This window comes from Pezoporus occidentalis, unplaced genomic scaffold (genome assembly GCF_034315485.1).
Source record: "Pezoporus occidentalis ecotype Australia unplaced genomic scaffold, CSIRO_AGI_Poc_V1 ctg53, whole genome shotgun sequence".
Lineage (NCBI taxonomy): Eukaryota > Metazoa > Chordata > Aves > Psittaciformes > Psittacidae > Pezoporus > Pezoporus occidentalis.
Window position 1 is genome coordinate 2,514,883 of NW_026915866.1, and position 14,910 is coordinate 2,529,792.

Below are 14,910 nucleotides of genomic sequence, written 5' to 3' on the forward strand. Positions count from 1 at the left end.
TATATGCAACCTCATTACAACTGAAATGCCTTCACTGAGGGGAAGGCACAAACCTCTTCTCCAGCACACTTCAACAGTCTGCACAGCCCCAAACAGGAAAACAAAAAACCCACACGGCCGAGTTCTCCCTCTTCTAGGCAATGGCTAAACTTCATCACTGCAGGCAAGAAAAGCAGAAGGGAGGCCTCAGAACCAGAATGTGATAACTTTGCACCATCTTCCACTAGAGATGCATGTCAGAGCACACAATCCTCTCTGAATCATGCATCACATTTGCCTGATTTACTGTACAATGCACATCTTTAGTAACATCTACCCACTCACTTTGCAGCTTCTTAGGAAGACAGCAAGAAGCATCATTGACTGCCTGCAGCAAGAGAAAAGAACTGTCACTGATCCACACTGTCAAGGAACAGTGCAAACCACCACCTATTCCACATAACACCACCACAGACTGTCTGATGCAGGTGAATTACATAGAGAAATCATCTGATAGATAGTTGTGCATGTTTCAACTTTCCAAAGCAGAAGTGATGTTCTTTCTTACGGTTGATGCACCACTTGAAGGGGAGGGGTAGGGTGGACAAAGGAAAAAAAAGTCTTCCAGGTTGTGTGCTATAATGGGGAATGAGTAAAAGGTAAAGTTTGCTGTTACTTGAAAGCTAGCTAATTTTTTTATGAGCAATCACATTACTTAGTGAGAAGTAGAAACTTAGACAATGTATGCTTCAGGCCTAATGGATATTCAGTTGGAGTAGCAGATGAAGTTGTTGTAACTTTTCAGAGCTCATTAGAATGAAATTGACAGAAATCACCCTAGCAAACCAGAAGCAAACCTGTGTCCTAAAGAGACTGCAGCTATTTTCTACAAGCTTGCTCAAAGAAACCAGCTAATCATTTTGGTTTATACTCTGCAGGTATAACTGGATTAGAAAATCATTAATAGTCCAGACATTACCAAACACAATTCTCTTGTAAGAGAACTGCACATCAGTGAGCACTCTTGGAGCAGGTGAGAGCTAAAGTCAAAGGAACTAAGTATATAAACTAAGAAACAAAGAGTATTGCTCACTGAATAACCAATTATCCAAAAGAAAGCACATTAAAGGATGGAGATTTTACTTGTCACTTACCCTGGTAAAGCTGAATGAACCTGGGATGTAAGGCAGAGGTGATAATCCCATCTGGCAACTCTCTCAAAAATAATTTCAACAGACTGGCTGCTGAGTACACATCACCATCTTTAACAAGTTCCACCTCTTCTCCACGCTCATATTGCAGACGCAACTGTTCTACCATTTTCATGCTGCCATTTACCCTGAAGAGTCCTTCCTGCGTCATACCTGTAATTATATATTGCATACGAGACTAATCTGAACTAAGACATCACAGTGATACGATGAAACAGATATTCTAGTGTGAATAACAGACTTGTAGTAATATAAAGGAGGGCAATTAACACAACACAGTTTAAAAATGTAATGTTTTCACCCCAGAAAGCCCTTACCCACTCTAGACAAGTAGTTGGACTACGATAATTAACAAATACTAATGATCAGATCTTGAGGCCTGGGATACTTTTTGACAGATCACAGAATTCAGTGGTATTGCTGTAACGTCACACCATGCAGAAATCAATTGAGACAGCTGCATTTTCCGTTCATATATTTCAACAGAAAAGGGTCCAGATTTCACAAAACAGTTCTGTTGTTTCACTTTTGAAAGCACCCGATTACCTTGAGCGGCCTCTGCCAAATTCATACATGACTACTCCTGACCTTCTACCTGTGATCATCATGAAGCAAAACCATCTGAATATATGCTGACTGCAGCAGTAACTCCATAATGAGCACTGAGACTTTACGATAGCAGAAAATCTCTGTGAGCAGATGTTTATTTTGGACAGCACAAAGCCCACAGTATTTCGCAGTGAAAAAGAAAAGGTATCGATCACTTCAGGCCAGATGCCCCACCCCAGACTCCTTCACCCAGTGAAGGAGATATAGAAAGAAGGAGGTTTCCATGGAGGAAGCCAGATGAATCATACAGTACCAAACATCACTTTCTAGGCATATGTTGAGATTCAAAACTTTCAGTAAAGTGCCTAAAACTGAGTCCAGTACATTAATTTTTCTTTAGAACACCTTCACCACAAAAAATCCTGCCTTTTCTAATACTGTGTCTATAAACCTGTTTGTTCTTCTTCAGAAGAATAACACTGAAAGGATGAAAATATATACAGTTTTCATCAGTTCAGAACAGACATCATAACAGCTGTCTGACAGAACACTTCCAATCCAAGAAATCTATACTGATGCAGCAGTGCTTGTACAGGGAAACAATCCATTTTATTGGACAAGATGACAAACTGATTTAGTAAAGGGGGGGGGGAATGGACAAGCACTGAGGCATTTGACTTGACTAATAAAGGATACTGCTTACAGAGTTTACATTCCTGTATTCACAACAAAATGTGCTCTTATGTGGCATTCTGTACTGCCATCTTGAGGGCATCAGAAAACACCGCATCTCAACAATGATTCTCATCGCTGCAGCACCAAGCATAAGGTTAAGTATTGGCTGCCTACTTCCCTGAGGGGATTAATAATAACTGGAATCTATCTGAAAATACTTGTAAGAACATGTATTCAGTAATGTTATCTGATGGGGTGTGTGCACGCACGTATCTCTATATATATACTTATATCCTCTCATTGTCAGAAAGACAAATGTTTTGCAACTAGAAAATGACACAAACATTCACAAATTTATTCCATTTATAGACTGAACATCTTGTTATGAGAGTGTGCTGCTTCACAACACTGTAGTTTACCTTTATAAACACCCTATTAAAATGTAAGTTTGGCATCAAGGCAGAAAGAAAAAGAAGCAAACCACATATAGTAATATTACTTGCCTGTGGTTAGTGCCACAACCTTACTTAGCCCCTGCACCACAAAAGAAGATGTACTCCTCCCTTTGAAGAGTCTTATATAGAGTGCTACTAAGCAAAAGTGACTCCATTAGGCCTACCATGCTGAGTGAGGTACTCGACTATATTCCACACAACTATTGGGATGCCATTCTTGCTCAGTCCCTGCTGCTGGAGCTCCAGAAGACTCACTCCAAACACCTTGGGACAGGTTGTGTCCTTCTGCTTGCTCAGTGGAAATGCAGCTATCTTTTTCATGTCCTCCTTCAATCTCACAGCCGATTTGCTTTGCTTAAAGGAGCAGAAGAAAGAAGTGCATTAGTCACATTTGCTTAAGAAGGTTTCAGAGTCAAAAATAAGCACATCCATCGAAACTGGCTTCTGTGCTCCAGAATACAGTTTTGGCCTTAACTTCCTTTTAACACACAGAAAAAACACTGTGAAGTAGGAAACCAAAAATTTAACTGAGAAAAAACTAGGAAATTAACTTACAGAGAAAGAGCGTAAGGAGTAGCTAAGGGAGAATGACACACCTTTGCATGTGAACTTGTTACTAGAGTAACAAATAATTGGGAATCGCAGGAGGCTGCTGTTGAAATTCATGCAGTTCACACGGGTTACAAAAGCAACCAGACACACACAAACATATAAAGTCCCAGCACAGCACAATTAGTAAAGGCCGTCTCCAGGATACCTGTCAAGAGTCCGAGAGTACTCCAGGGAAGGTTCATTGCACCTTTCTTCCAGATGCTGTTCCTTAGGGATTAATTTTGGCAACTGTCATGTGAGATGGATCTTTATGAAAGATTTTACATTTTGTGTCTGCCAAGTCTGAAATTTAATTACTGAAGTTTTAAGATTAGAAAGGGACTACATAATCTAATCACACATAATAAGAGGAGTGGAAAAAACATTGTAAGGTAAACCCTTAACTGTACAAATTCCACAGGTTCTTCTGGAGGCACAACATTCTCTCAAATGCCGAGTTGTGGTGACAGAGAAAACATGAGAGCGCAGCCAATACAACCCAAGGGGATAACATAATATAGGATTAATATGTAAGATCAATAATAGGCAGGAATCTAACTCAGCACATAGTGCTGTACGTTTGGGGTTCCATTGATAAATTTCCTCATATTTCTGACATCACACTGCAAGAACCAGAGCCCACTGCTACCATGCAGTTCAATCTATTTATTTAAGGAATCCACTGTTAGCATAATGCTTAAAAATGAATTTGCTTCTGCTGTGTTCTATTAACAAACAGCTAGTAGAAACCCTACACATAGGAAAGAGAATACTGTATAGTAACACAAAGTGCTCAGACTCTTGCCTAAATCTTGGTGCCTGAGTACACTGGGTGGATTTTAGCAAGGTATACATCTCTTCCTATGTGAGATGACATTTTTACTGCAGTCTGTAAGCAACATGAACATCTTCACCGATGCTGCTATTAAGCACGACTGTCCTTTCAGATATAAAAGAATCCAGCAGTTCACTCACTTTGCTGTGTTTTTCCCATCAGCCACAGCTCTCTGGAGCTCATGTGTGTTCTATAATCCCAGGTCCTATGCAACACTGATCTTTACGAAAGATATTGCTTGTATAAATATCATAAATATGTCTTATTATTTGCGAAACAGAATTGCCATATATAAATAAAACCAGCATTACTGTAATCACCTTATAAATATTTACAATAAGCAGTACACACATCAGTGTTTGAACTAAAATTTGACTAACTTATTAAAATACCACATCTATTTTAAAAACAGATGCTCCCATTCAGGATTAAATTAATAATATATGATTTTCTCTCCAGGGAGACACATGCCAAGGGAAAAATCACGTAGCCTTGGTTAAACTCAGAAGACAGCAAAAGTCCTTCGAGCAGCTCCTGAGCAGCTGTGATACTTGGAGAGCTTTTCCAATTAAGGTCTCCGATTAGCCTCACACTCTTACTCAGCTACAGGTTTCCAGCCTGTTTCCGTTTCAGCATTTGAAAGCCTGAGTAACAGAGCTGGATTTACTTGGGGAAACTCACAATTTAGAATTATAAGAGAACCAAGAGACATTTCTCATGTCCACGGAGCAGCAGAGGAAATTTTTGAGCCTGTTTCACGATCTGGAGACAATGCACTAACTAGGAACAAAACAGTTACGCAGTTACCCAAAATATGCATCTAACCAAAATCAAAACTAAATCACCCCCTCAAAACAGCTCCGAAACAAAGAGGTCAATGTTATACGATCTTACAGATGGAAGTTCGGATTTCATGCAGGGAAAATTTGACCAAATATTAGTGCAACTATTACTGATCACCAGGACTTCATCTGCAAAGTGCCACTCAGACACACCACTGGATTTGAGAAAAGCTATTTATATGCCATGGGGACGCACTTTTTCCACTCATCCAACAACCTTAACACAAGGAATAATACAGCGCCGCTGCTCACTGGCTGAAAAATGTTAAAAAACGGAAAAAAAAAAAAAGCTTAGAATCGCCTCGATTTATCTTCACTTCCCCCCCCCCCCCCCCCCCCAAGGAGCGGCAGCTGCCGAAAAGGGAGAAGGAAAGAGCCTCAGACGAAGAAAGCACCGGGCCCAGGCCGGCTCCTCTCCTCTTCCCCCCGCCTCGCAGGGAACCCCGGGGAGGGCGGCGGTAACCGGCTGCTCCCCGAGCAGCGGCGCCTCCGTCCCGGCCCGTCCGCCCAACCCCTACTCACGCGTATGGCCAGCGCCCCGGCCCCCATGCCGGCTGGCGCCTGGGCCGGCTCCCGCAATCCCCCCTGAGCACCCGCCTCGGCTGGACCCGGCGGCCCCCTCAAAGCGGGAGGCCCGGCCCCAGCGCTCCGCACCGCCCCGCCGGCCCGCCCCTGCGGCCTGCGGGGGGAGCAGGGCCTGCCCCGGCCCCTCTCGCGGGAGCCGCCGGGAGGGCTCGGCAGGGAGGGATTTCCCTTAGGAGTGCCTCAGGTTAGTGACAGGCCAGAGGCAAGACCCCTGCATCACCGGGGAGCTGGGAGGCGGTAGCCGCCGCTCGGTGCCGAGCTGGGAGAGGAGGCACTTTGCCTGTGTGAGAGTCTGGGCTCGATCAGAACGGGGCCACCGCTGGAAAGGTCACCACAAAACCCACTCTCAGCCAAATAACTTTAGCGGGGCTGTGGTGGAAATCGCCAGCGCGTCTCGCCCTCAGACGCTTAAAGGTTAACAGAGCCGGCCAGCGTGGCGCGGAGTGAAGTTAAGGAGGCAAAATAAAACCCCAGTGCCAGGGAAGCCTTGTGGCACAGCCAGACGTGCCAGGGTGCAGCAGAGAGCACCATGCGGTGCGGTATTTGGCCTGAGTTCAGAAAGCGTGAAGTGGTGTAAACATACCTCCACCCCCCCTTCCCCATGATTTTCCATCTGGGGATATGTCGGTAAAATGAGAGAAAGGTTAAAGCAAAAAAAGGAGGGGAGGACACCCCACATAGCTAGGGACTACCAGCAAAACACCTCATGGCAGCCATGGGAAGAGGAATTCATTCACCCAGCGCCCCTCTCCGGGTCACTGCAGGTTGGAAATGGTGTTTGTCCTAGGAATTTAAAGCACTTCTCAGAACAGAAGTGTGGAGTTGTGGGTGGTTTACCCTTCCTTGTGGAAGAAAAGCACGTACACACGTTTATTTCTGTATCAGCTCAGATGGAGGCATTGCTCAGCAGGGCCTTAGCATAAGATAGGTCTTTGGAAAATGCCTCTCAAATACCCACGTCTGGTACAGGGATAAAGGAGAGAAAAAGAGAGGCAGAAGAACATCTTGCTGAGCTTTCATCAGAGGGAAAATGCTAGCTGCAGGTTTGAGTTTACATTCACAATTTATTAACTACTGTAATCAGAATTTCCTTCATATACAGTTTTTGTTTTCCTCATTAACCTGGTCTAACCAAAAATTACTACTTCCTCAGCCTGCAAGTTTACAATGGAGAGTTAGACTCTGGCATTGGAATTTCCTTTTAAGTCCACTATGAGATTTTCAAGGTGAGCTGATATAACACCCTCTTCTTCCTCTATTTCCCTCTTTACTGTAAGCCTCTAACATGCTTTTCACATAAACCACACACAGGTCTCTTCTTAGTCCTAATTGCAGCTTTACAGTATAACTAAGTGGCATGCTTCAAACTAATCTGGAGAGTGAATGATGAGAAACTGCAACTCCCTGGGACTTCAGTGGTGAAGAGTTCAGACATGAACCTGCAGTGAGCAGCAGCTATGGCATTAAGGCATTTATAAACATATGTTGAGAGGCAGCAGGTACATTCTCATTCTATAAAAAGCAAGACTATACGAAAACAAACAGTAGTGGCAGCAGTCCCAGAGCCAGTATTATGGCTGGAGTATAGTATGTTTCCTCCACAGCTATTAGTGGGAAAGTCACAATTCTATTAAGTCACCAGAGCACTTGGGGCTATGACATGCTGGTAACTTTGAGTTAATAAAGACACTTCTGTACTTGCTTAAAATCTTGAGAGAGCTGAAGGCCAGCATACTCGTCTCCTGCATGGCAGAAGAATGGAAACCAGACTGAAATTTCCTCAATGCCTTTGTCTCCTTGTGACTTTTCTGGATCAGTACCCCTGCTTTCCCTGTGCAGGGCAGAGTAAGATTTACCCAAACTTTTCCTTAGTCCCAGCTCACAAGTAAGTGGATTCCTTCCTGCACTTTCCACCCTTCCCAGAGAGACATGTCTCTGTATATCCTGATCTTTCTTCTCTTCCTTCACTGAACCACTGCCTTAGAGGATGAGTGTTCCAAAGAAAGGTGTGATGAATGGGGAACACCGGTACATTCTGCCAAAATCACAGAAATCAGCGAAGACAAATGGTGTTTGACTGTAGGTTGCACCCTACTGAGGAAACCTCCACTGTTCTCCCATAAGCAATTCAGAAAAAACCCTTAGAAAATAAAAAACAAGAAGCAGGCATGCCTATCACAGAGAAAAAAAAGCTCCCAAAACACAACAACAAAAAAGCACACCTATGTATAAGATGCCCATTATGCTATTTCATGTTCTTAGGCTAAGGTGCTGCATCAAAAAACTCCCTCTTTTCTACTCCTGAGGAATTTTAGACTGCATGGGCAGTACAACTGCAGGATGAATACTGATGCAACTTGTCATGAATACGTCTGGAATCATGAGAACTCAGAGCAGATGCATTGTGAAAGACTGATGAGAAGTCTATGAGACCCACAAGTTAAGTATCGCTCGCTTTTATGACATACCATACCTACCTACCTTTGATCAAACAGCTGTTTCCTGTAGTCTCAGCTACACTGTTGACATCTGTGTGCAAGAAGCGCTTGATGGCTTTTTGACATGTCTACCTCCTGGCGGGTGGAGCAACAGAATATATTCTCTGGCTGAGATACCTCCATCATCTACTCTCTAATTCCACATAACAGCTAAAGGCTAGTGTAAATGCACTGCAAAGGACAGGCTAATAGAATCACACAATTAAGAAAGGAAAATAGTGTATTTTTTTCCCCTTCCATTTGTTTACAAATAAGTCATATAACCTCAGATGTTGAAACAACATTCCCAGAGGGCAAGAACAGCTGGGGTAGTGTTAAAAGTTCAAAGGAACTTCCTCACACCAATTCTGTGAATAATCTGTTATTTCTGCTATGCATTATGTTGCTTTAACCTGACTATTGTTCACTATTTCCACTGTGACATCAGAATTCAGCACTCATTTCAAAACAGCCCACATAAAAGCAGGCTGCTGTGAAATAAATATCTGCTGCCAGCTCTACTATCCTTGAATGTTACTCTATTCTCTCCTGGCTAGTACATAGCCAGCCACAGGATATGTGCCGTCAGCTTCCTGGGCACTCATGGGAAGGCCAGTCCAACTAAATGTGGGGCTTACTCCAGTGGCCAGTATGGTGTGAGATCTGGCAGCTGCAGGTGAAAGGAGGAGGCAAATCAAGAAGCTTACAAGAGCAGCTGGAAACTGCCAGAGCAGTGCATCTGGCTGACAGGCTTCTCTATCATTGTGTAACTAATTGGAACTTCTCATCCAAAAAGCAGTGACAACTTTTCTTAAAAAAAAAAAAAAAAAATCCCTAAAACCAAACAAAAATCCCAAACAAACAACAAAACAAAACAAACAAACAAGATGAGCAATGCAAAGCATGTGATTCATAGAATGGTTTGAGTTGGAAAGGACCTTAAAATATCTAGCTACAACCCCCTGCGATAGGCAGGGACACCTTCCACTAGACCAGGTTGCTTAAGGCCCTGTCCAACCTGGCATGAATTCACTTTGATCAAGACATTTATGTGAAGAATTGAGTATTACTGAACTAGTTTGGATCAGTAGAATACAACTATAAAGATAAGGAACCAAGGAAAACCTAACAACTATTAAATAGGTGAGTAAAAAATTAATGTGTACTTAAGCAGCAGGGTTACCAGCCTACTGAATCAATGAGATGGAGACAATCATACTAATTACAGTATTCAAAATTATTTGAAATAATACCAGGCTTCTTCAGGCTTATCTAATTACAAAGTTAAACGTGCCTGTGCAAAACTTTGACATTTGAGGGTTTGGTGATCTAAGTAATTCAGCTGTGCTGAGAACCAGTACCACTGCAGACTGTGCGATAATTTATGTTACGATCCAGGGAAAGATGCATTTTTAAAACAGCAAGAGTACCAGGAACAGGAGTACTGCTGCTGCTGCCACCCCAGCTTGTAGCACAACACAGAAATGTCGCCCCCTCCCCAAACCAAAACTGTACCATAGCAATTAACTTTAGTCATACTAAAAATCATGGTGGTTGTTAAATGTATGTGGGAGGCTAAAAGCAGAAAGAAAGTGTGTTACACAATTTCTGCCTAATGCCGCCTGACAGCCAAACTGCCTCTGAGGACTTCACTCCTCAGTAACACAGCCTACGCCTGCCTTACAAAGAAAAATGTGCAGAGGCTGGCACTTGGGTGTCAACACTTGGGCTCAGCGTGGCAGTGGTCGGGGCTAGCAGCAGGGCCCGGGATCCTGCTTCTCTGGGAGCCAGCACTGGAGAACACGAAATGAATACAAATAAATAAACAAATAAATAAACTAACTTCTGCAAGCAGCTGGGCAAATTGTTGCCTTTTTCCCTGCCAGTTCCAAATTGATCAGCTTTCTGTGTATCTTTGCTTGTTAACATTTCCTGCCACTAGACCAAAATGGACTCTGTTTTGGAGTCAAAAGAAGGATGACTTTCCCCAGGATCTTGTTCTTGTCAACAGATTAAACATCTTTAAATAGCTAAAAATAATGTAGGTTTTTGTTTATTTGCTTTTGTAAGCAAACACATGGCTACCTTGCATGGGGTGAGGGGAAGAGGAGGGGAGAGGAAAGGGATTTTTTAAAGTGCATGGCTTCTGATATGTGAAGCTTCATTTTCTTCCTCTCCTTTCCCTATTTGCTTTCTTTCCCCCACAGATAACTGTAAACACAAATTTCATCACAGCACTTCAGCCTCTGATCTCTGTAGAGCTCCTGTATCCTGGATCAGGCCTGTAAGACTGATCAGAGATATTCACAAAGACCAGTGGTTTCAAGTTGGTGATGAAAGGATAACATTGGATAACATCATAACATTGATGATGAAAGACAGATTTTTGAATACTCAGATGCCTTTCAATTCCCTGCATGTGTGCTAGGTCTAAGAAAATGCTGGCTAAAGGAACGGTGGAATATACTGAACACTTGCCCTTAGCTCAGAAGGGATGGAAAGCTTCATTACAGCAACATTAAGAAAGTAAATATATATGTGACATGATATTTTCTACCAAAACCTTTCAGGGGCTGCACATTGCTATGTTATGAAACAGCCTGTTACTCATTTCAGCCAAATTGCTAACCACTGCCAGCTAAACATCAGACCTGCAGGGCAAGGGCCTGTCCCAGCCACATTTGACCCTGGATGTCTCCCCTTGGCCACTTGGGAGAGAACATCTGTGGGCATCTGATTACTCTTCAAGTTGAAAACAAAAAGCAGCTTATGTAAGTTTAGGATTGATTTAGCATACTAAATCAATAGTCAGCTATTAGCTGACTAATCATTAGCTCACTAATCTCTACTTAGTGACATAAATTCACATAGGTATTTTTAGAGAGAGGTTTGCCTCTTACTATTGTGGCAATGATTCAAAATTTGACATAGAGTTGCAAGGACCTCAAGTGGTTTATGGCCAACTACATCAGAGAGATGTTTCGATTTCACCAAAGATAAGAAACAGAATTGTTTCAGACCCAAGCATCCCTCAAATAACAGCAAAGAAGACCACCAGGTATTGTTTATTAATTAATCTATATTGCCAGCATGCATGCTCTAAGCAAGAGCAACTTAAGTGCGTCCCTGAGTGGGCAAGGATCACGGAGATTCGTTCCTGCAGGGGAAGAAGCGTTTTCATACCTGGCCTAAGCCCGTGCTTATATCCCCATCTTGTGGCAAGAGAGCATGCTTGCGAGAGAGCAAAATAAAGCTCTACTTCGTGGCTTAGGGTAACCACAGTTTCACGACCAACCAGCCAGCAGGGATGCATAAGGCATGTCCTCTTGGCTCAGTAACTGCTGTCCTGCAGTTTCTAGTCTCACACCGGGTTCCCTGCCTCCAGTTCTCCTGCCACTTCACTAAGAGGGGCCCTGTCTTGGTCAAAAGGGAAAAAAAAAAAATAAAAAAAATGTAATTGTTTCTAAAAATCTCAACCAAATTCCATTCCAAAGTTTTTCTTTAAATTGGTGTGGAAAGGGTCTGCATTCCAGCACTGTGACAACCAGTTTAGGGAGCCTGCATGCCATACTTTATGAATAACATCCTCTTCTTGACCCTATTTAACAAGGGAATACCTGAGTTTAAGTATTTTAATTTCATAGACTACTGGTAAATTTTGGATTAGGACTACAAGTAAAACTGGAGGCAAGAGGTGTGGGCTCTGTGAAGATCAGAACAGGTATTGGGTCCATTTTTCTGGAGGCGCTTTCTTGAGAGACTAGCGCTATGTTTGCATACTAAAGCCTTCTGGACTGGGGCTTGCATGCTCAGGTTGTACAGACAGCCTTGTTATGAAGTTTGTATGCAAACTATTTCTCTCTTCAGACAGTTTCTAGTTACCAGAGGTTATAGTGAAAGCCAACGCTAATGATTACATGATGTTACATTTTCACAGTGCAGAGTATATCAGAAGCATTCAGTCCTTTTGTTTGTTTTGGTTTTCCTTTGCTTTTAGGAAAGTATGTTCTGTCCAATATTTAATTTTAAAATGTTTATTTCTCAATGCCCAGAAACATGCAGCAGACCAGGTTATTTTTTTTTTTTTTTTGCCTGGAAATCTCATTTGTTATGTGAGCTTCATCTCACAGCCTTTTCTCAGGCAAAGCTGGCAGCTGTGTCCCCACTGCTGCCTGCCCAGGAGATGGCTGGCAGCAAAAACAACAGAAGGCAGGAGGGCTGACTGCTCACAGCAGTCAGGATTTTCTGCTCTTCAGTAACCTTCTGTTTTCCATTGCCTCACTGCACTACAGATGTAAGAGCCTTTCCCTTCAAAGAAGATACTCCACAGCATCCCTGGAGACAACCCTGATTTTGCTGACACAACTAATGCTCAAAGCCTCTCAAAAGTCTACCAAAGTTACTCATTTTCTTTGCTGAGGATTTTGCAATGAGGGAAATGTAGCCACAAAGCACAAGACCTTTGCCCTGACTGTTGCAATTGTACTTGATGGCCTCAAAGTTGAGGCACCAGCTGGCAAATTAGAGTTATTCACCCCCTTTCAAGTGTAATTGGGGGAAAAAAGTACTTGCACATGTCTGCCAACTCAAAATACTGTGAAGTCTTACCCAGAGTGGACCATGGCTATGAGCTTCTCTTAGTCAGTCAGAAAACTTTGTTCTTCCTGGCTTTGAACATTGCAAATGTTGCCTCAGAAAAGGCTATGAATCATGGAGCCAAGCTGAAGAAGCAACAAAAGTCATACATCTTTTAGTGCTTGGTAAAGTGAAGCACGATCAAAAGGAGAGAAATCTGTTGGCTGGGCCTAAATAAAACTTCTACACATGTGGTGGTTTTCACTGTTGTCTTGAAAATACAAGTCTGTGTAAATAACAAAAAATGTCGCCAAGTACCAGACTGCAGAGAGGCACATCTGATACTGCTAAAGGATCCTGTCAATTTGTATGGGCAGAGAATCCCACAAACCAGTATTTGGGTGCTGGAGATGAAAACCGCTCAAGAGAGAATTTGCACTGTGGTGCAGACACATGATGCTTGTGTTAAATCCGAACTTGCTTTAGGAATCTCTGATCTATCAGGAATTTGTCATTGCCCACAAGAGACTGTAAGTCAAGCTTCTTAGTAAAGATCTGAGGCCTTATTGTGGCTACTCGGCTCTTCTGCAGAGGGCAAGAAGGAAGATCTTGTGTTGGCTGCTGTTGCCCTATGAGTTGGTTTTGTATTTTGAATTTATCAGTCATTTACCAAGTGTGTAAAATAAGCACTTTGAGAATGAATGGCATTTGCCAAGTTGATTTACTGTAAAAGTCAGTAGGCCATCTGAAGCCTACAGAAATGGCCTTCAAAAAGCAACTGTAGCAAAAACATTGACTTACCTGTTCTGGTTGGTAATTGTGCATCCTGAAGCCAAGCAAAACTCAGTTGTGCCAGAGGCAAGTTTTGCAAATCTGATTTTGTCCAGGTTTTACAGTTTTCTTTACTGGGCTTGTTCATTGCTCTGAAAGCTAGTACCAAGGAGAGATCTTGGTTAGCACATGCCATTTTGGCTGAAAATAAAGTATTTCAACTCTGAAATTCCCCCACCACATCTCATTTCTTGTTGCTGGCCAGATGGCTCCTGCTCCTATCAATTGCTTTAGCCGGAAGTCGAAGATGTGCTTTGGCTGTTATATGATAAGGAACCCTAGTGAAAATCTTGGGATTGTGTGGAGTGTATTTTCAGCTGAATCAAAATGATACCAAGTCTGCAGTTTAAGGCACAGGCGTAAGTGTCAGCTGCATTACTGTGTTCAGTCCTGCCTCATGAAAAGATTAATTTAAATGAAGACAAGTGCAGAAAAGAGCTAGCAGGGTGAAACAGGCAGGAGAAAATTCAGTTTGATGTTGCAAAATGAAGGATGAAATCAAATATGATTGCTAACCGGCACAATACACCAGAGAGATCAAGCTGTAATGTATGGAATAACATTAGCAAGAAGCCAAACTGGCATATATGGCTAGTGAATAATTTTAGGCTAGAAATAATAAAAATATTTAAAACCTAGTGAAGTTCTGGAGCAGCTTTTTGGATGGAGGAGTAAAGGCAAGAAGCCTACCTAGTCTGAAAGGTGGGCTGTGTAGTGGAAGCAGCAGGAAGCAGCACTAGGGATCCATCGGATTTTTTCCTTTCCATGGTCCAAGGGGAGGCTCAATAAGGAAAGACACATGACATGACAACCCCAGGTCACACTGCTTTACAGGAACTGCGTTTCCAAATACTTTTTTTCCCTGAGTTTGGGACTTTCCCTTTTTCAGCAAAAGAGAACTTATCCATGGGGAACAGACACGTTCCACAAACATGCTCATTTAATCAAGAAGCTGTTTTCCACTGAAAAGTAGTCCATCTGGAAATTTTCAAGAAGCCCGGGTGCTAACATCTGCTTGGACTGTAAACCCCTTGGGTAATGGCCTTGCCTCCTTGTTTCTTCAGTGCCAAAAACCACTGGCAAGACAGACAAATAAAGGATGACTCGGAGAGCAGCCAGGCCAGAGCAAGGAGTTTTGCAAAGTCATAGAATCATAGAATCATTAGGGTTGGAAAGGACCTTAAGATCATCTAGTTCCAACCCCCCTGCCATGGGCAGGGACACCTTACGCTAAAACATATCACCCAAGGCCTCGTCCAACCTGGCCTTGAACACTGCCAGGGATGGAGCATTCACAACCTCCCT

At 42.8% G+C, this 14,910-nt stretch overlaps 1 protein-coding gene across 8 annotated transcripts in view; it reads right to left on the reverse strand.

Moving 5' to 3' along the window:
* The window catches only part of FAM13A (family with sequence similarity 13 member A), a 130,109-nt gene extending 124,309 nt beyond the window's left edge, over positions 1-5,800 (reverse strand). For 6 of the 8 annotated variants that reach the window (XM_062637590.1, XM_062637586.1, XM_062637589.1 and 3 more), the window contains exons 1-3: positions 5,660-5,799; positions 3,034-3,223; positions 1,134-1,343 (exon numbers count right to left, since the gene is read on the reverse strand). In XM_062637590.1, coding sequence (XP_062493574.1) covers positions 1,134-1,343; positions 3,034-3,223; positions 5,660-5,686 — 427 coding nt within the window. In that variant the 5' untranslated portion in view covers positions 5,687-5,799. Of the gene's footprint in view, positions 1-1,133; positions 1,344-3,033; positions 3,224-5,659 lie in introns of those variants that run through there. The other 2 variants (XM_062637585.1, XM_062637591.1) reach the window with 2 other exon arrangements.
* Between the last annotated feature and the right edge of the window lie 9,110 nt (positions 5,801-14,910).